Genomic DNA, 20194 nt, shown 5'->3' on the forward strand with positions numbered 1-20194 from the left:
CCATGGTGACCCCCTGTGTTGCTCTCCGGGCTGAGCGGCAGGTCGCAGCCGTGCTTCACTCCTGCCTGTAGCCCGCACAGCGCCGGTAGCCGGTTGACTTCTAAAAGCCATGCACAGGTTGGGGTTCCAGCGGGACTTACAAGAGGCTGCCGCCTTGGAGCGACGGCGGCAGCGGGAGCTGCAGCGGCAGAATCGTATCTTCAACGTGCGGCTCCGGACCATAGGGGTGAGGGCACGGCCCCCAGCTCTCGTCCCGGGCTGCGGTGCCAGCGAGGAGGAATGGCGCCGACCTCCCCCTGCACCCGTGTGTTCTGAGGAGCCCGCTCTAAAGCGGAGGTGACCCCTAGGGCAGGGCTGAAGAAGGGGCAGCCCTGCCGGCGCGGGCGGACGAGCGAGGGTGGCGAGCCCAGCTCTGAGGAAGGGCGGCAGGCGGCTGCCCCGGTGGGCCCCCCAAGGGCTTCCTAGGTGTCTGCCAGCAGAGCAGCAGGGTAGCGGGAGGGAAACGCTCTCTTGCGGGTTTGACTGGGCTGGGGTGCTTTAAAAAGTTGTTAGTGAAAGCCTAGGCATCCTCAAAAGTTATTTTTGACATCTGTCGCTGGTGTGTGTGACAGAGTCTGAGGGGCTCTTGTATTTGCAGAGTGCAAAGGCAAAACTTCCTTTTTCCTGAACAGGACACAAAGATCAAAGTGTGTGCTGCAGTATTTATTTAGGAGTTAGCTTTATTTGTGTAGGAGTGTGCTTTACTTTGAGGTAATCAAGAAACTTGCAGAGTCAGCTCACACCGTGTGGCATGAACAAAATGATGTTTTTTTACATCTCTACCCTCATCTGCTTGAGTCTCATTAGAAGCTGGAATCAGTGAAAGATTTATTGCTGGAAGGGATTCTACAATTGGTCCCTATTTTGCAGCAGGGAAAACAGGATGGATCCATCAGGCCATATTTATGTATATGGAGATGACTGATGTCTGCCTTTCTTGGAGTGGATGTCAGAATGTGAATGGTTGTAGCCAGGTGGGGGTTGGTCTCTTCTCCCAGGCAGCCAGCACCAGAACAAGAGGACACAGTCTCAACCTGCACCAGAGGAGGTTTAGGCTGGATGTTAGGAAGAAGTTCTTCACAGAAAGAGTGATTTGCCATTGGAATGTGCTGCCCAGGGAGGTGGTGGAGTCACCATCACTGGAAGTGTTTAGGAAGAGACTGGATGGGGCTCTTGGTGCCATGGTTTAGTTGATTAGATAGTATTGGATGATAGGTTGGACTTGATGATCTCAAAGGTCTTTTCCAACCTGGTTAATTCTATTCTATTCACCCTTCCAGTAATGTGTCCAAAGGCCCATGCTGACGTTGTATATGTGCATATGAAGAGTGCTGTGGGGTAAAGTAACTTTAAGTTTTGCTTGCAGAATGATTTAAGTGCTGTCTGCTTATGCACACATCACATGTAAGTGCTGTAGAATTAACTACTGTAGAGCCACGTTTAGAATTGGTGAAAATAAACCAAATTTGTTGATTTCGTTGGACTGGTAGAATTGTAGTGCCTTGGATTTTTTTCTTGAAAAAATCATGGTTATAGAGCAGTTACCACTTGAAGAACAAGACAGGTTGTCTACCTGATACAGTGTCCTGATATGTGATAGGCAACAATATGCTTAAATGAAAGGAGCCAGGAAGCTTTTTTTAACAGATGTGTTTTATGTATAGGAAGGTAGTTCATATTTCTTCATCTGGAAATACATAATTTTTCTCTAAGGTGGCTTTTGTAGAGCCTTAAAAATTAAATGTAAAGCAAAAATTCTAAGCTAATGAAATAGCTGAGAACAAAACAGCATATCTTAACATACTTTGTTGAGCAGTACTGAAGCCCACCACCTGGAGGTCTTTCCCAAATGCTTTTGCAGAACTGACTTTTCATACAGGTTTTGATAGATCCATTTCCAGGAGAGAAAGATATAACATGAAGGAGAGCCCACTGGAGAAATTTTGTAAATATTTTGGTTAACATAATTTGGTGTACCTTACATGATGGCTGAACAGGAAGGGCTGTGCTTGTGCTTTGAAGTCGGACCAAGTGCAAAGCATGAAAAGTCAAGAGATCTATATGGAGAGATATGAGTATTTCCAATGTACTTTTAGATTCTTTGCTTTCTTTCTCTCTCTCTCTCTCAGCAGTTTAGCTGAGCTGACAAAATTACAAAACCAAGGTGGTATTTGACTTGGACACCACAAATCTGTAAGTAGGGTTGTCCTGGTTTTGAAGGGACAGAACCACATGTGGGTCAGTCCTGGGCTACAGGCCATTGGCAGTTCTGACCCAGCTAGGACAGCTCACCTGAGTTAGCTCACAGGTGTATCCCAGACCATGAGCATGACACTCAGTATAAAGGAGGAAGTTTGCTGAAGAGAGAGCAACTATGTATTTGGGCTTCTCTTCCTTTCTAGGTATTGTGACTGCTGCACCTTCACTGGGCTGAGTGTAACTTTTACATATTATACTGCATTCTGTTTTGCTCTTTCATTAAATCCTTTTTTTTTATGACAATGTGGTGTGTTCTTGTTAGGTGCAGGAATATACCTGTCGTAAAAACACATCAATAAAATTGTTTCTGGCTTTTCTTTGTAAGTGACCAATATTGAATAGTGTTGTGTATATACTCTCTTGCTGGTGGCTTTGTATCTGTCTTGTACAATTGTGTATCAATGTAGCTTGACAATGCCTGCTTTTAGTCACAGTATCACAGTATCACTTAGGTTGGAAAGGACCTCGAGGATCATCGAGTCCAACCTATCAACACAGACCCCATGACTAGACCATGGCACCAAGTGCCACGTCCAATCTCCCCTTGAACGCCTCCAGGGTTGATGACTCAACCACCTCCCTGGGCAGCCCGTTCCAATGACTCGTCATTCGCTCGGTGAAGAACTTCCTCCTCACCTCGAGTCTAAACCTCCCCTGGCGCAGCAGAATGTAGTGTCTCTTAAAGAGCTGCTTTTTTTTTTTCATCTTAACAGGTTGATAAAGATGCATTGGATAGCCAGGTCGAGGACAAAAAAATTCAAGAAGCAGCTGAAAAAGCACGAAATGAAGAACTTGGTATATTCATAGCTATTAATGAAATTTCTGTGAAGTAAATGTACTTTGTCTCCTGCTTTTTTTCCCCTTCATGTGTTTCATAGAGCCTATCTCCTTGAATCTTGCTATATGAGTCTATCCATGTAAAGCTGTCAATCAAGATTTTATATATACATATTTGTGTATATATTTGTATATGCACAATTACAGACTTTTCTCTGAATTCAGACATCCAAACTGAATGCTATAGTTTGCATTGATACGTGTGCATTTTCCTCAGTATCTCAAGATTTATGCTGGCATGATTAAGCTGCTCTATATTTCTTATAGTCTGGAATTTCCACTGTCTTCTTTTAATAAATATTGACAAACAGCACTGTTAGATACCTGGAGAGACAGGAACATTTACCACAAAAGCTTAATTACTTAATACTATTCTTTTCAGAATATCAAAGGCAAATTTGGTAGCTTTTCTGCAGATTAAGCCCATGTTCTGTCTAGCCATTATTCAATATATGTATATTCTATAGAATCCTCTATAGAGTACTACTGCTAGGAGCATGAGTTTTGCACAACAGGCTGTCAGAAGGAACCGCTGCTGAATCAGAGCATGTAGCCACACAAATGTTCCATTGGTGTTCCCTGACCTTAGAACCCTTTGTGGCAGCCCTCTGAAAGGCTCTCCTGTGGTATCGTGTGGAAGGTCCCACAGATGTTTCTGTGTGTTTCAGAAAGATGTGCAATGGTGCTGCCAAATTCCATGCTGTGATTCTATGGCTGCTTGTGATTTTTATGGCAGAATACCTGTCAGACTCTGACTCATAACAAACCGCCAGAAGCGATGCGTAGTGTGGCAGCAGAGGAAATGATCCTTGCTTGTTAATTGTATTTAAATGGCTAAAATGGCTAGTTTCGGGTGGAGGGGTTTTGTTCTTTGTTCTTCTTTAAATCAATTACATAATTTTGATTAAATGGGCAAGAGCTATTTAGCTTTTCAAAAACTGTTAGTGCCAGCCAATTGTTTTAGTGCTATGGTTAGAAAAATCATTGGAACTATGAAACAAATATCTGTATTCCTTTTACTGCGAGTCTGATCTCTTCATTTGCTTCTTAATAAGCAACATCATGTATTTGGGTTGGAAATGTAAACTAAATCAGAAGTATTAGTATATAGTGCATTTCATGTGTTACTGCAAGTTTTAACCAAATGAAAACTCATAGATCTAGAAGCATTTATTGTCTGTTTCACATGCAATTGTAACTGCAAACATGAAGTCATGGTAACTAATAAGAGAATTGATGTTAAAAAACACCAAGTACTTTATAAGTAAATATTATGAACATTAGTGGGTTTGCTGGACTGGTAAATCAAGTACTCCTCCTTAAAGTATAAGAGTTTGAAGTCTTATTCTTTTTCCATAATTTTAGTTTCCATCTTACACGTACAGGTCTATGGCGTGCACTTCTAAGAGCTGTGTTTTCATTGTATTGCTTTTTCTGTAGCTAATGAAAGCAAGCAAAATGACAAGATCATGTGCATGTTAGAGGAACGACAGAAAAATGAGATCAGAAACATAAACAAGGCTCTCAGTGAATTTTGGAAGAATTTTCAGACGCCGGAAACAAGACGCGAGTTCGACCTGTCTGATCCACAGGCCTTAAAGAAGGACAGACCTGCTCGTCTTTCAGACAATGATCCTCGGTGTACGGTATCTGGCTTGCAGAAGTTTATGGGTGAAGACTTAAACTATGATCAGAGGATGAAATTTCAAAAGGAGCAGTTCAGGGAGTGGTCTCTTCAGCAACAGCGAGACTGGAAGAATGCATTGGCTGATCAAAAATTTGCAGGTAAAAAAAGAAGCTAATAAGGTTTTAATCTGCGTTGTACGAAATCCTGATGTGTCTGGCAAATAAGCCTGTTGTGTCAGCTTGACATAGCAGTGTTTTAGTACCTTCAGTATGTAACTGTTAGAAATATTGCAGCAGTTTTTTACTTTACAGACTCTAATGTATCCATTATCTCACTTAAGAAATCTATGTTTATTATTGTGATAATTCTAATATTACCTGAGTTTAATTTCTATTTTATGTCTTGGGTGAAGTATCAGAACATTCTGAAGAACCATCTGGTTTGCATGCTAGATGGTAAAACAGAGAGAGTGATTGCCCATTGGAATGGACTGCCCGGGGAGGTGGTGGAATCACCTTCACTGGAGGTGTTCAGGAGGAGACTTGACAGGGTACTTGGTTACATGGGTTAGTTGATTAGGTGGTGTTGGATGGTAGGTTGGACGCGATGATCTTGAAGGTCTCTTCCAACCTGGTTTATTCTATTCTATTCTATGTTCACTTCATCAGACCAAATTGTCTAGTCTTTGCTGTTCCAGAGAAGACAGAATAATACCGATATTTTTTTTTCTGGCTTGCATTGTGTACCTTTTTTTTTTCTGCAGAATGTAACATACTTTTAACATTGTTTTAACTGTTAAGACAAGATGGTTTACATAATAAACTGATTTAATGAGGCACCTGAAATTCCAAGATAGAAAGGTTCAGTTGCAGGATTTGGAAATAGTTATGCTATTCAGCTTGTTGTACCTGTAGCTCCTCTTATAGTAAATATTATCTAAATTCAGTGTTAATTTAATTTAGATTATCTTTATGACAAGAATAGGATCGAAGTTGACCGAAATACGATGGAACAACAACGTAAAGAAGAAGAAAAAAGGCGTGCTGTTTGTGCAGCTACTAAAGATTTCAATAGAACCCAGGTAAATTAATATTGGATTTGTTTGGTTTAAAAAAAACAAACAAAAAAGTGGAGACAAAGAAAATAAGATGCACAAAAGTACAATGAGTGGTGATGTTTTCACAAAGATTGCTTAGCAGCTAGCTTCCAAAGTTGTTTCAGTACTTTGTCCTTCCCAAGGATCTCGCTCTCCTCTAACTAGTCACCCTCTGTCAAAATTTTTTCTCCTGGTACTCAGCTTGCTGACTAGAGGGCAGCAACAACTCATCAGTCTCTCAGGGACTTGTAGTCTGTGAACTGTAGTACAACAAAAGCCTCCTGTGCTTCCTTCTAGTTTTATCAGTCATTAGATATTTTTAGCTGTGTCTGCCTGCTTTTCTCTTTGCTTATGTGGAAACATTACTAACAGTAGCTTTTTGTCTTCGTTGCTTGTGCTAATTTCCCCACCACCACTGTTTCTGACACTTTGGCTACTTGGTGTTTGCTCACCAAGCATGCTTTGGAACCTATTGAAACATGGAAACAATCTGCCATGCTCTAGTTTTTTATTCTACTGCACAGTTTTTGGTTTGGTTTGGTTCCCTCCCCCGCCCCCCCCATTCATTTTATGCATAAAGCTCAAAGGGTTACATGGATGCTGTTGGTTTGGTTAAACTATTTGGTGTGACTTGGCTTTAAATTTTATGTATTCACATCAAAATAAGACATGTTAAAATTATCTTCCTCAAATATGGTATCTTTTAGTTCAAATATATAAGCATGCAAGCCTGTGTAAGTGGTGTTTCGGCTTTTAAGGGCGTGCTTGGCCTGTAATTTTGTTTATAGATAGCTAAAGGTAATTGCAAAGGCTTTTGTTGCTTCAAGTCATGGCTATTGAACTATCTTGTGTGAATAACCATAAAGGTACTCCAAGTGGCTGGTGCACTTAGGGGTAGCTGTAGTATCCCAAGTAATTTTTGTTCTACCAGTTGTTTGGGGATGACATAAGAGGTTCATGTGTGGTGTGGGTTTTAATCTTTAGATATACAGATTCTGCTTGAAGGGTGTACTTGTTAAGTATGTTTAAAAATCATCCTCTTTGGGTTTTTTTCCTCTATTTTTTTAATGACATGAAGGCATGATAATGGAGGCTGGGGCAACAATTTTCATTTAGTTCTTATTGTCTCTTGCTCTGCTGTATAGACTAAGTTACAGCCTGCAGCTCTTTTTCTTTTTTAAGACCATGATACTTTTTTCAGGTTTCCTCTGGTTTAGCTCTGAGTGTTTAAGAAACCCTTCTATTTCCCTAAAATGATGTGTTGGCACAGCTGTTGGGATTTTTTTGTTAAGCATGCAAACCAGAGGTTTCAGGTTGCCACACCTTTCACTGATGTTGTCAGTCTAATGATCATGAAACTTCAGCATTTGTTAGATCATTTATCAAATGAAAAGAAAATGAACTCTGTTCTAGAATGAGTGATTGGTAGATCTGATTGGGAAGAGTGAATGCAAGGTCTGAGATGGCAGTAGAGGAAAGGAAAGCGCAACCCTCAGTTATTGTAATTTAGATAAAGAATAGGGGAAATCGAGAAGCAATTTCCTAGAATTTGGCTTTGGATCAATCTCAGTCTCAATGGCCATCATCAATGGGTACAAGTTGCTACTGGGGAGATTTGGACTGGATGCCAGAGAATTTTTTTTCACCATTTGAACTAGTAGACATTGGAATAAACTCCCAAGGGAGATGGTGGATTCCCCTACTTTAGACATTTTGAAGGCCCAGCTTGACAGGATGCTGGGCCAACTCATTTAAACTATAGTCTGAAAGGTTGGACTAGATGATCCTTGAGGTTCCTTCCAATCAGATACTCTGTGAACCTAGTCCTGTAGTCCATATGGTTGTCAGTATCTTTAGGGAATGTAAAGAATGAAATAATTTTTCTTTAAAACAAAATGCTCCATCTCCCCAGCACATCATGTACTTCAGGAGAAAACATGTTTTGGTCAGTTTGATAGTTAATTAATAAAGAATCCTAGCAGATACTCAGGGTAGGTTATCTCAGTTCTTTACAATCTGCTTTGTTACAAGGTCTGGCGTTGCTGTCCCTGTGACAGTGGTTCACCTTGCTCCACTTAACCACAGTACCATTGCCAATGACTTCACTGCTGAGAAGGTTACCTCTAATGGCTCTTTTGTTCTTCAGGGATTAATGAATTGATGATCTCTTTGGTTCTCCAATGCTGAAGGATCCTGTACTATAAACTAGGACTAGAGAAAATGGTTTCAAGCTGTGCTGGGGAGGTTCAGCCTGGATGGTAGGAAATATTTCTTCACAGAAAGCGTTCTCAAACATTGGCATGGTCTGCCCAGGGCAGTGAAGGAGTCACCATCCCTGGAGGTGTTTAAGCAGTGTGTGGACGTGTTGCTTAGGGGCATGGTTTAGTGTTGACCCTTCAGTGCTGGATTGAGGGTTGGACTGGATGATCTTTGAGATCTCTTCCAACCAAACGTTTTCTGTAATTGATGTGATAAATCTTTCACGTGCAGAAAATTACTAATATCATTCCTATCAGATTTTCTCTTACCTAAGTATGTATTAACTGGGAACACCAATGTTGCTTTTGTCCTGGGTATAAGAGAAGGTTTCTACAAGCTTAAATTGTCAGTGATTCCTGCTGAAATTATTTATACAGCAGTAGTAATCATTTTAATTTGACAAGCTGGGTAAAAAAATTAAGGCATAAGGCTACCCAGGATTCTGACTGGAATAAACCAATAAATAAACCAAACCAGGTTGGAAGAGACCTTCAAGATCATCGTGTCCAACCCATCAACCAATCCAACCCACCCAAACAGCTAACCCATGGCACCAAGCACCCCATCAAGTCTCCTTCTGAACACCCTCAACGACGGCGACTCCACCACCTCCCCGGGCAACCCATTCCATAGCGCAATCACTCTTTCTGTATAGAACTTCTTCCTAACATCCAACCTGAACCTCCCCTGGCGCAGCCTGAGACTGTGTCCTCTTGTTCTGGTACTGGGTGCCTGGGAGAAGAGACCATCATCAGCCTGTCTACAACCTCCCTTCAGGTAGTTGTAGAGAGTGATAAGGTCACCCCTGAGTCTCCTCTTCTCCAGGCTAAGCAGCCCCAGCTCCCTCAGCCTCTCCTCATAGGGCTTGTGTTCCAAACCCCTCACCAACTTTGTTGCTCTTCTCTGGACTCGTTCCAGCAAGTCAACATCCTTCCTAAACTGAGGGGCCCAGAACTGGACACAGTACTCGAGGTGTGGCCTAACCAGTGCAGTGTACAGGGGCAGAATGACCTCCCTGCTCCTGCTGGCCACACTGTTCTTGATGCAGGCCAGGATGCCATTGGCCTTCTTGGCTGCCTGGGCACACTGCAGGCTCATGTTCATCCTACCATCAACCAGCACCCCCAGGTCCCTCTCTGCCTGGCTGCTCTCTAGCCACTCTGACCCCAGCCTGTAGCACTGCATGGGGTTGTTGTGGCCAATGTGCAGAACCCGGCATTTGGATGTGTTAAATCTCATGCCGTTGGATTCTGCCCATCTGCCCAGCCTGTCGAGGTCTCTCTGCAAAGCCTCTCTACCCTCCAGCAGATCAACTCTTGCCCCCAGCTTGGTGTCGTCAGCAAATTTACTGATGATGGACTCAATGCCCTCATCCAGATCATCAATAAAGATGTTAAAGAGCACAGGGCCCAGCACTGATCCTTGGGGCACACCACTAGTGACTGGCTGCCAGCTGGATGTGGCACCATTCACCACCACTCTCTGGGCTCGGCCCTCCAGCCAGTTCCTAACCCATCGCAGTGTGCTCCCGTCCAAGCCATGGGCTGACAGCTTGGCCAGCAGTTTGCTATGTGGGACGGTGTCAAAGGCCTTGCTGAAGTCCAGGTAGACTACATCAACAGGCCTCCCCACATCCACCAGGCGGGTCACCTGATCATAGAAGGAGATCAGGTTGGTCAGGCAGGACCTGCCCTTCCTAAATCCATGCTGGCTCGGCCTGATCCCTTGGCCTTGGTTTATTTTTCTTTTGATGTGATTATGATTCCATAGCAGAATCTTACTGTTGCAGAAGGATGTTCTCGCCCTAAGGATGACATAATTGGAAAGAAAATATTTTCCAAGGCACTTTGTAGGTAATGCTAAGAAAATGAATGGATGTGATTACAGAGGATCTGCAACTTAATGTCCTCATATTGTAGACTGTTTAACTATCTTGTAGACCTTATGCCTGTAGAATTTATTCCTGGGCACACCAAAACAGCTTGATAGTTTCCCTGATAATGTAATCATGGATGTGCAGTGGCATTATTCTGATTCTTTATACACTCAACATTACACTGCTAGTAACACATTCAGAACCTGCAGCTACTTCAGAGAAATATTTCTTTCAGGCTTTTAATAAATTATGTACATGCTTTAACTGTCGAGCCTTTTATTTTTCATCTGAAATGAAATACATCACTGCTTTAAACATAGAAGAGTAGCTTTTTATCATTCTTTGAAGTGTGCTGTGCAAATCTTTCATTGCTTGCATCCTATTTTTGATATACAGTGTTCAAGAGGATTCAGTATTTAGGAGTCATCAGTATTTCAACATTTTAACCATGCTTTCAGGCAAGAGGAAGCATAGTGCATGTTCTGGGTTTTAGCAGAAGCAGAAGTTCCTAGTTTGAACCGGCTGGATGTAGTGATAGGACAAGAGGCAATGGTTTCAAATTAGAGAAGAGCAGATTTAGATTGGCTATTAGGAACAAGCTCTTTACCATGAGGGTGGTGGAACATTGGAAAAGGCTGCTGGGGACATAGTTAACGCTCCATCCCCAGAGATGTTCAAGGTCAGGCTTGACAGGGCTCTGAGCAACCTGATCTAGTGGAGGGTGTCCCTGATGACTGCAGAGGAGTTGGACTATATGATCTTTAGAAGTCCCTTCCACCCCAAACCATTTTGTGATTCTGTGATGTACAATTGTCTACATTCATTATCTGTATAATATAGACAAAGGGATTACATTTAGTATACAAATTAATACTACTTCTTTCACAGGTTCCCTGGATGGATGACTCTGGTCATGTGTGAGCTCTGTGATTTAGAAAAAAAGACTTCAGGAGCTGTGCCTTCCTTTAGCACAGCAGCAATTAGTTCCTCACACACTCAAACTTGGTGTTACTTCAAGCATATGAAATCCTGGCCTCATAATGTTTTCTATGTGCATTTCCTCTTCTGCTTTATGACTTGAATCAATATCAAAAGAAGTATTTAGTAGCAAGGGAGATATGTAATGTTGGAGCACAAATCAAAATAAAAAGCATGGTTTTGTGCATGTTTTTTAGTGCTACAGCAATGAATTATGTTTTCTTGGGGATGTGACTTGATTAAATGTGATGGTTTCTTTTTTTGCTTGTTTAAAATATTTATTTTGCAGTGTGATTAACCATTGCATAGTGCTGCTACATGCATTACTGTGCAGAGAGGTGCGAGTTTCCTTCTGTAGTATTCCAAGGCAACTCAGAAATTTTAGGCTCTCCCTCTTGATGGCAAAGGTAAGGTTGCAAGGCCTAGGTGCCTTTTTTCATCTGTTGCTAGATCACAGTGGAATGACATTGAATAAAATGTCCAAGATAATGGTCTTAGCCAATGGGACCATGGCCCTAGTAATCATATGTGATGCTGTTGACAACATGTGCAAATGGGAAAGAAATCTGTTATGACGTGCTAACTTTGCATCCCTCAACTTACTGTGGAAAAACTATCAGTTCTCTGTTTTCACTGAATTTAGGCTTCTGAAATGGCTGAGAGGAAGAAACTGGAAAAGCGTCAAAAAAATAAAGACGACATGGATGAAATTTCAAACCTCCTTCAAGGAGACTTACTTTCTGAAAACCCTGAGCAAGCAGTGAGTTCCTTTGGTAGACACCGTGTGATCCCAGATAGGTGGAAGGGAATGAGTCCAGATCAGCTGATGGCAATCCGTTACTCCCAGCAGCAGCAAGTTCTGGAGAAACAGGTGTTTAAGCTTACATGCATATTCTATGTTTTTGTTTCTAATAATATTACAGAAAGTGGCTTTACAAGAAAATACTGCTCTTTGCCTTCCACATCCAGTTAGAAGACCATGTTTTCCATTGATCTGAATTTTGTCCAAACTGGAATAGAATAGAATAAACCAGGTTGGAACAGACCTTCAAGATCGTGTTCAACCAATCATCCAACACCACCTAATTAATTAAACCATGCAACCAAGCACCCTATGAAGTCTCTTCCGAAACACCTCCAATGATGGTGACTCTACCACCTACTCGGGCAGCCCATTCTCTATGTAGAATTTCTTCCAAACCTCCCCTGGCACAGCTTGAGACTGTGTCCTCTTGTTCTGGTGCTGGTTGCCTGGGAGAAGAGACCAGCCCCCGCTTGTCTACAACCTCCCTTCAGGTAGTTGTAGAGAGCCATAAGGTCTGCCCTGAGCCTCCTCTTCTCCAGGCTAAGCAACTCCAGCTCCCTCAGTCTCTCCTCGCAGGGCTTGTGCTCCAAACCCCTCACCAACTTTGTTGCCCTTCTCTGGACATGTTCCAGCACATCAACATCTTTCCTAAACTGAGGGGCCCAGAACTGGACACAGGACTCAAGGTGTGGCCTAACCAGTGCAGTGTAGTGTACATGGGCAGAATGACTTCCCTGCTCCTGCTGGCCATACTGTTCTCCAGCCACTCCAACTACAGCCTGTAGCTCTGCATGGGGTTATTGTGGCCAATGTGTAGAACCCAGCACTTGGATGTGTTAAATCTCATGCCATTGGATTCTGCCCATCTGTCCAGCCTGTCAAGGTCCCTCTGCAAAGCCCCTCTACCCTCCAGCAGATCAACTCATGGCCCCAGCTTGGTGTTGTCTGCAAATTTACTGATGATGGACTCATTGCCCTCATCCAGGTCATCAATAAAGATGTTAAAGAGCATGGGGCCCGGCAGGCACTGATCCTTGGGGCACATCACTACTGACTGGCTGCCAGCTGGATGTGGCACCATTCACCACCACTCTCTGGGCTCAGCCCTCCAGCCAGTTCCTAACCCAACACAGTGTGCTCCTGTCCAAGCCATGGGCTGACAGCTTGGCCAGCAGTTTGCTGTGGGGGATGGTATCAAAGGCCTTGCTGAAGTCCAGGTAGATTACATCCACAGGCCTCCCCACATCCACCAGGCGGATCACCTGATCATAGAAGGAGATCAGGTTGGTCAGGCAGGACCTGCCCTTCCTAAATCTATGCTGGCTGGGCCTGATCCCTTGGTCATCCTCTAAGTGCTGTGTGATTGCACTCAAGATGACCTGTTCCATAATCTTGCCTGGCACTGAGGATCAATCAAAGTGAACACAGTCTCTATGAAACAGCTGGGAAATGACATGGAACAGCAGGAGTGGGCTAGAGACGTGGGAGTTAAAGTTGGAGGAATATACCTATGGAGTCCAGGGACAACGAGCCTGTGTCTGTGGTGGCTCAGCTGAGTAGCAAGGTCCTGCACAGCCCTAGACCCAGATGCCACAGTGCAGTTTAGGACTTGAGGCTGCATAAGCTTCCTTCAAGGGATGGGCAGGAGCAGGTTGCTCCATAGGGAATGGGCTAGGAGCTGAGAGTGAGAGCAGGTCAGGCCAGGGCAATGTTTCCCTGCTCAGGAGTACTCAAGCAATACAAATAGAGCAGGTCCAGTGATCCTGCTTGTGCATATGTCACAGAATCGGAGAGTCTTAAAAGTTCATGAATGCAATGGAATTTCCTTTCCACCATCCCACACAGCTATCAGTCATGCTCTGGGATTGAAATACAGAAAAAAACTTAAATATTGCTTATACCCACTGCTTTAAAGATACATAGAAACAGGCACTTGGAGTACAGAAATCTACCCTTCCTATGCAGTCATGACCGTAAAGTCCTAGATACTGTAATGTAGGAAACTACTTCCCTCACTCAATGCAGAGGCTAGACTCATATCAGCTGATGAAGAGCTGTTCAGTTCTGGTTCTTAATCTCTGCAATGCAGTATGTTACAGTATGCCCTATCTACTGCTGTTGAAGGTAGAATGGGCATTTTCCTAGCTCTCTTAAAACCTTGAAGTGAACTCGTTCAAGCAGTTGGCAGAAAATTAACCCCCCCAGGAAGAGTGAGGTTTATTTTGGATGCCTGGTTTCTTGTATCAGTTCAATGTGATGTCAGACAAGAAGTGAGGAAGTGATGGTATAACAAGAGTAGAGTTAAAAAAAGTTTGTGTCTACTTGTCTGCTGTTGGTGGCTTATTTATTACATAGGATTAGCTATGTCATAAGCATTATTGATGTCTACTAACTACTGACCTTCAGAAGTTACAGCTCTTGCTAACAAGAACTTAAAAGTAAATAAATCTATCTTGCTAGTCTAGATTTTAGAGGGAGCTAAGATGTCAGGTAGAGGTAGTTATCTACTGATTAGCTTACTTCTGCCAGGTAGCAGATCCTAGTTTTCCTAACACATACAGAGGTAGGAGACTGTCTTGGTCCCTGGAGAACAATAGCTTTTTCGTCTGTAGTATCTTACTTCTGCCTAATGCTTGGCCTCCTGCCTAGTTTGAACATGCTTACTTTTTGTCCTTATTTAAAATGCTACTCCTAGTGTTGAGTAAAGGTAAGCAAGTTTGGATGAATTTACCAATTAGACTTTGTTATACAGACTTTTCATCGAATCAGAAAATCGTTCTGGTTGGAAAAGACCCCTAAGATCAAGTCCAACCATTGACCTAACACTACCATAGCTGTTAAACCATGTCCTGTAGTGCTACACCTACATGGTTTTTTAACATCTTCAGGGACAGTGACTCCAACACCTCCCTGGGTTACCTGTTCCAATGGTCAGTTTCAGGCCATTTTCTCTTGTTCTGTGTCTTGGTACTGACCGTCACCTCCTTTCAGGTAGGTGCAGAGAGCAATGAGGTCTCCCTTCACCCTCCTCTTCTGCAGAATAAATAATCCCACTCTAGACACTTCACCAGCTTCCTTGCCCTTCTCTGGACACACTTTGGCAGCTAAATGTCTTTCTTGTAACGAGGGGCCCAAAACTGAACACAGTATTTGAGGTGCAGCCTCAAATGCCAAGTGCTAAGTACAGGGGCAAGTGTTCTATCTTTGAGCAAAGAGAAAATTAAGCACACTTTTTCACTTGTGTAGAGACTAAACGAGAAGGAACGCCGACAAGATGCTGAATGGGACAGGCAGCGCATACAGGCGGCAAGAGCACAGCTGCTTTTAGAGCGCCAGCAGGAACAGCAGAGACGGGAATGCCGCCGAGCTTTAGATTACATCAATGCAGAGCTATCTCAGGAGCAGAAATCAAAGTAAGTAACAGGAGAGTTTTCTTCTTCTCCAATGAAATGCTTAACCACTAACACAACCACTTGGCTTTCAAAGAGCTTTTTAACTTGCTTGTTTCGTTTTTTTAATATGCTTGTGTGATAGGTTGACAAGGTCAACCCTCCCACCATGGGCAAAAGAAAAAGACTCAGACAAACGGATTGCAAAAGTGGTGAAAATTTTAAATGGAAAAGCCGTGAAAACTTTACAGAGAACCACAAGTACAGTGACAAAAGAGATCCCAAAGCATACCCAAAAGTATGCCATCCCCCGCTGAGTATATACCCAAAACCCCCATGGCTCTTTCTTCCCCCTAGCCAGGCCCAAGACGCTGCAAGATGGCTCACCCCATTACTAGGTAGCGGCGAGGGAAGAAAGTTCAGGACCCTTGCTTATGTCTTATAAGGGAGCAGGGCATTATGGGATGAAATACATAACTTCCCATGCTCACCCATTGGGCTGGATGCTTTGGGACACCACAGCTGTCGCTTGTGTGGTGGCACCTGGGGCACCGAGCCTGAACCACCACAGCTTGTGATAAGCTTATACATTTCAAAAAGTTAATTCAGCTCAAATGTGTTTTTCAGTACTCTTTAAATGATTTTTCAAAGAGCAGGTTATGATTTTTACTGACTTACGTGTAGTAGCTGTAATTCTTAAAAGCATTACACTGACAACAGATGGTTTATATAGATAGCAAGGCCGTGCCCAGAGAGCGGTAGTGAATGGTCCTGCATCCAGCTGGAGGCCAGTCACTAGTGGTGACCCCCAGGGATCAGTGCCGGGCCCCATCTTGTTCAACATATTTATTGATGATCTGGATGAGGGCAATAAGTCAGTCATCCATAAATTTGCAGGTGACACCAAGTTGGGAGCAGGTGTTGATTGGTTAGAGGGTAGAAGGGCTCTGCAGAGGGACCTTGACAGGCTGGACAGATGGGCAGAGTCCAACATGATGGCATTAAACAAGTCCAAGTGCTGAGTGCTGCACTTTGGCCCCAACAACCCCATGCAGTGCTACAGGCTGTAGTCGGAGTGGCTGGAGAGCAGCCAGGCAGAAAGGGACCTGGGGGTACTGATTGACAGCTGGCTGAACATGAGCCTGCAGTGTGCCCAGGCAGCCAAGAGGGCCAATGGCATCCTGGCATGCATTAGGAACAGTATGGCCAGCAGGAGCAGGGAGGTCATTCTGCCCATGTACACTACACTGGTTAGGCCACACCTTGAGTCCTGTGTCCAGTTCTGGGCCCCTCAGTTTAGGAAAGATGTTGATGTGCTGGAACATGTCCAGAGAAGGGCAATAAAGTTGGTGAGGGGTTTGGAGCGCAAGCCCTGTGTGGAGAGACTGAGGGAGCTGGAGTTGCTTAGCCTGGAGAAGAGGAGGCTCAGGGCAGACGTTATTGCTGTCTGCAACTGCCTGAAGGGAGGTTGTAGCCAGGAGGGGGTTGGCTCTCCTCCCAGGCAACCAGCACTAGAACAAGAAGACACAGTCTAAAACTGTGCCGGGGGAAGTTTAAGCTGGAGGTGAGGAGGAAGTTCTTCACAGAGAGAGTGACTGCCCATTGGAATGGGCCACCCGAGGAGGTGGTGGAGTCACCATTCCTGGAGGTGTTCAAGAGGGGATTAGATATGGCAGTTAGTGTCATGGTTTAGTGGTCATGAGGTGTTGGGTGACAGGTTGAACTTGATGATCTTTGAGGTCTTTTCCAACCTTATTGATTCTATGATAGCAAAGTTGTGGTGGTGAGAAAAAGTTCAGTTCTTCCCCCTCGCCCCCAAACCACGGCTCACTCAGTCCAAGAAGCAAAAATGGGAAAGAGCTGTATTTTACAAGCAGGATGAAATGCGATGAATATATACACAATATACAATATTTACAGTATATACAAAAATACACAGCAAAGAACGTAACACAGGAAACCTGCCCTCCTCCAGCGAGGAGGGTCCCCCCAAAACGCCCTTCTCTTCTCCCTTTTTTCCCAAAAAGGGTTAGAGAGAAAAGTAATTACTAAGGAGGAAATTCTGTTAGCTCAAAGTGTATGTTAAGGGAAGAAAAGAATTGGTTTCTCATTAGCTCAAGGTCAACTCCAGCCAGCACAGAGGAAAGACAGCAGCTGCTCAGGCAGACTGAAACAGAGAGAACTGACTGAGACTCAAATTGAACTAAAACTAAAATTTAAAGTTGCATTCCAACAATGAAATTCGTTTAGAATTATCTTTGTTTTCCTTTTCACACTAAAACATTCAGCCAGTGTTCCAGTAACTGTCCCTTTCTTAAAGGTATAGCCTAAAACTATCTCAAAAGTGGAGAATAAATACACTTACTATGCAGAAGAATATGTTATCAGGTGTGTTTCCTTAATTTACTATAGTTTTCTGAAATGAAATAGATGAGTATCAGTGGAATTACCAGTTTCTAATAGCTCAGGGTTAACCTAATGGCACAAACAGAGCTTTTCCCACTGTCTGACAAAAATGATGATTCTTCAGCTAACCACTGCACATATGTTGGTGGACAGGTCTTGTGTCTACCGTAATGGGAAGGGAAGAAGATAATATGTGAAGGAAAAAAATGAAACCAAGCCACTTGGTGTTCTGTTCTTCCACTTCTTCTTCTTTCTTTTTTTTTTTTTTTCACATCATGCACGCATACTTAAATATTCCAAAACAGTTTCTAGTACCTAGTGCTTTCCTATTATGACAGCAGAAAATTCAGAATTATGTTAATTTAGGTTTTTCACTATGAGATTATTTTTTGAAGGTTATTTCAGGTCAAAAAAAAATTTGGTTTATTGAGACATGGCATGCATTTTGACAATAAATTACCTAGAAATGCAATTTAATAACTAAGAATTCTGAGCATTATGAGTATGTCTGAAGGTTTTATGCATTACATCCTATTTAGGTTTCTCAGCTTCAATGGGGAAACGTTTACTAACTGCATGCTTTTTTTTATTTATTGCTAGGAACATATATCTTAAAGAAGAAGAGTATGCAAATGTACCCACAGATCAGTATTTCGCACAGTTTAATACAACCAGCCGATGACATTCTGCCTAAAACAACCTGAAAGATATGGAAGTCTGTAAACGATTAAATTTGTTTTTCAATTGAGAAATCCCATGCTTCATTATTTTTATTTCAGTTTGGTTTTGTTTTTTAATCTGCTCTTTGTCTCTTTTTAACAGTGCACTCAAACTAAAGGGCAGTCTGCTAGGCCACATCTGCTCGAAGAAAAGGAAAGCATTGTAATATTTCTTTTCCCAAAAAGAACTAGGAGATTCAGTAGTAGGCTGTTTGGGTGTTGTGTCTCAGGCTTAACTAATATTTACATTATCTGTGCCTTTAGAAATGACTTTCTGGAAAGGAATCACAACTTAAAATATAATGCTACTTTGTGCATCTTGGTCAGAGGGGAATGCTGCCTAACATAGATCACAAGTGGTGCACATTTGGTAGGTCCCGTGGGAAGGAAGAAAGATGACCTAGACAGGAAATTTTGGGGTTGGTTGGTTGTGGTTTGTGTGTATGTGTGTTTGTTTTTTAAATCAAACAAAGACCTGTTCAAGCAGTTCTATTCACCTTCCTTCCAAGGGGACTCTTTTCAACCAAGTCTGTTTGCTCAGGTGAATATAGTAGCACAGTATAACTAAGGTTGGAAGAGACCTTGAGGATCATCGAGTCCAACCTATCAACACAGACCCCATGACTAGACTATGGCACCAAGTGCCACATACAATCTCTTCTTGAACACCTCCAGGGACAGTGACTCCACCACCTCCCTGGGCAGCCCATTCCAATGACGAACGACTCGCTTGCTGAAGAACTTCCTCCTCACCTCGAGTCTAAACCTCCCCTGGTGCGGCATGAGACTGTGTCCTCTTGTTCTGGTGCTGGTTGCCTGGGAGAAGAGACCAACCCCTTCCTGGCTACAACCACCTTTCAGGTAGTTGTAGAGGGCAATGAGGTCACTCCTGAGCCTCCTCTTCTCCAGGCTAAGCAATCCCAGTTCCCTCAGCCTCTCCTCATAGGGCTTGTGCTCAAGGACTCTCCCCAGCCTTGTTGCCCTTCTCTGGACATGTTCAAGTGTCTCAGTGTCCTTCTTAAATCGAGGGGCCCAGAAGTTGAGGGCTACCAACTCTCTCATCATAGAAAAAAAAGAAATTCTATTTTGCACCTTTTTTAAAACAAATATGAGGACCGCATAAGAAATTCCTAACGCTGATCAATTCCTATTACTCTCTTTGCAATTAGCCTATTTACATGTAAATACTATATAGTTTACCACATGTTCAGTGTTGCTCCACAAAGACCATTTAAGTAATTTGGGCAAGATATATGTGCTATAATCTGATTTCAGGGAAGAAAATGATGGTCAGTAGTGATCATGTTAACATTTGTTTTATTTTTTTTTTAATTGTTAATGTTGGTTGTATCAGTTTACCAGGCTCCTGATACTTACTTTGGATAATAACCTGGGAAAAGGTACATACTTAATGTTTTAAGAAAGAAGCTACAGTGGTTGAACTGAGTCTAGTATTCTACTTTTTCTTGTGATATTTTACATTAATATTTTCAATACTTTCATAAAGTGTTGTCACAAAACCTTTTGGCTGATGCCCAGAAGCATAACTGAAAAGTAATTCATTCCATATTAGAGGCATTTTCATATTAAGCTATATTTCTCTGAATATTATATTATGTTGAACTTTTATTGTCTCCTCTGAAGAAAGGCTAGCAGGAGATTTATTCTTTTTATAGAGACATAAGCAAACAAAATTTTCTCATACTATTAAATTCATGGGTGTTAATGGTGTAAAACTTGCCTGGCTCTCAAGGATAATGATTGTTGCCTACCTGGTCTGTTCATTCTCTCATCTGCTTTAAGGTTGCTGTATACTTCCAGAGTCACAACCAACAGCTGAACATATGCAGGCAGGTAGGAAAAGGTGAGGAGTGAAAGTTGGTATTAATAGAATTTACATGCAC

The 20194-nt window shown here is 42.8% G+C and overlaps 1 protein-coding gene across 1 annotated transcript; it reads left to right on the plus strand.

The window, feature by feature from the left end:
• The first annotated feature begins 42 nt into the window (after nucleotides 1-42).
• Nucleotides 43-18489, plus strand: RIBC2 (RIB43A domain with coiled-coils 2). The gene is made up of 7 exons (XM_068164171.1): nucleotides 43-226; nucleotides 3012-3093; nucleotides 4576-4920; nucleotides 5725-5843; nucleotides 11615-11842; nucleotides 15023-15189; nucleotides 18172-18489. Exons 1-7 carry the CDS (start codon nucleotides 110-112, stop codon nucleotides 18251-18253), a joined length of 1140 nt encoding a protein of 379 aa, XP_068020272.1. The 5' UTR covers nucleotides 43-109; the 3' UTR covers nucleotides 18254-18489.
• The last annotated feature ends 1705 nt before the right edge of the window (nucleotides 18490-20194 follow it).

This window comes from Melanerpes formicivorus, unplaced genomic scaffold, assembly GCF_026170545.1.
Source record: "Melanerpes formicivorus ecotype bairdi unplaced genomic scaffold, bMelFor1.0.p_v2 SCAF_3, whole genome shotgun sequence".
In the NCBI taxonomy this organism is placed as follows: Eukaryota; Metazoa; Chordata; class Aves; order Piciformes; family Picidae; genus Melanerpes; species Melanerpes formicivorus.

What these genes read in the sequence shown, in the direction of transcription:
- RIBC2 (XM_068164171.1), top strand. Translation starts at nt 110, where the DNA reads ATGCACAGGTTGGGGTTCCAGCGGGACTTACAAGAGGCTGCCGCCTTG. An exon ending in GGCTGATCAAAAATTTGCAG is followed by an intron (nt 4,921 to 5,724) that starts GTAAAAAAAGAA and finishes AATTTAATTTAG; the next exon opens with ATTATCTTTATGACAAGAAT. An exon ending in AAGATTTCAATAGAACCCAG is followed by an intron (nt 5,844 to 11,614) that starts GTAAATTAATAT and finishes CACTGAATTTAG; the next exon opens with GCTTCTGAAATGGCTGAGAG.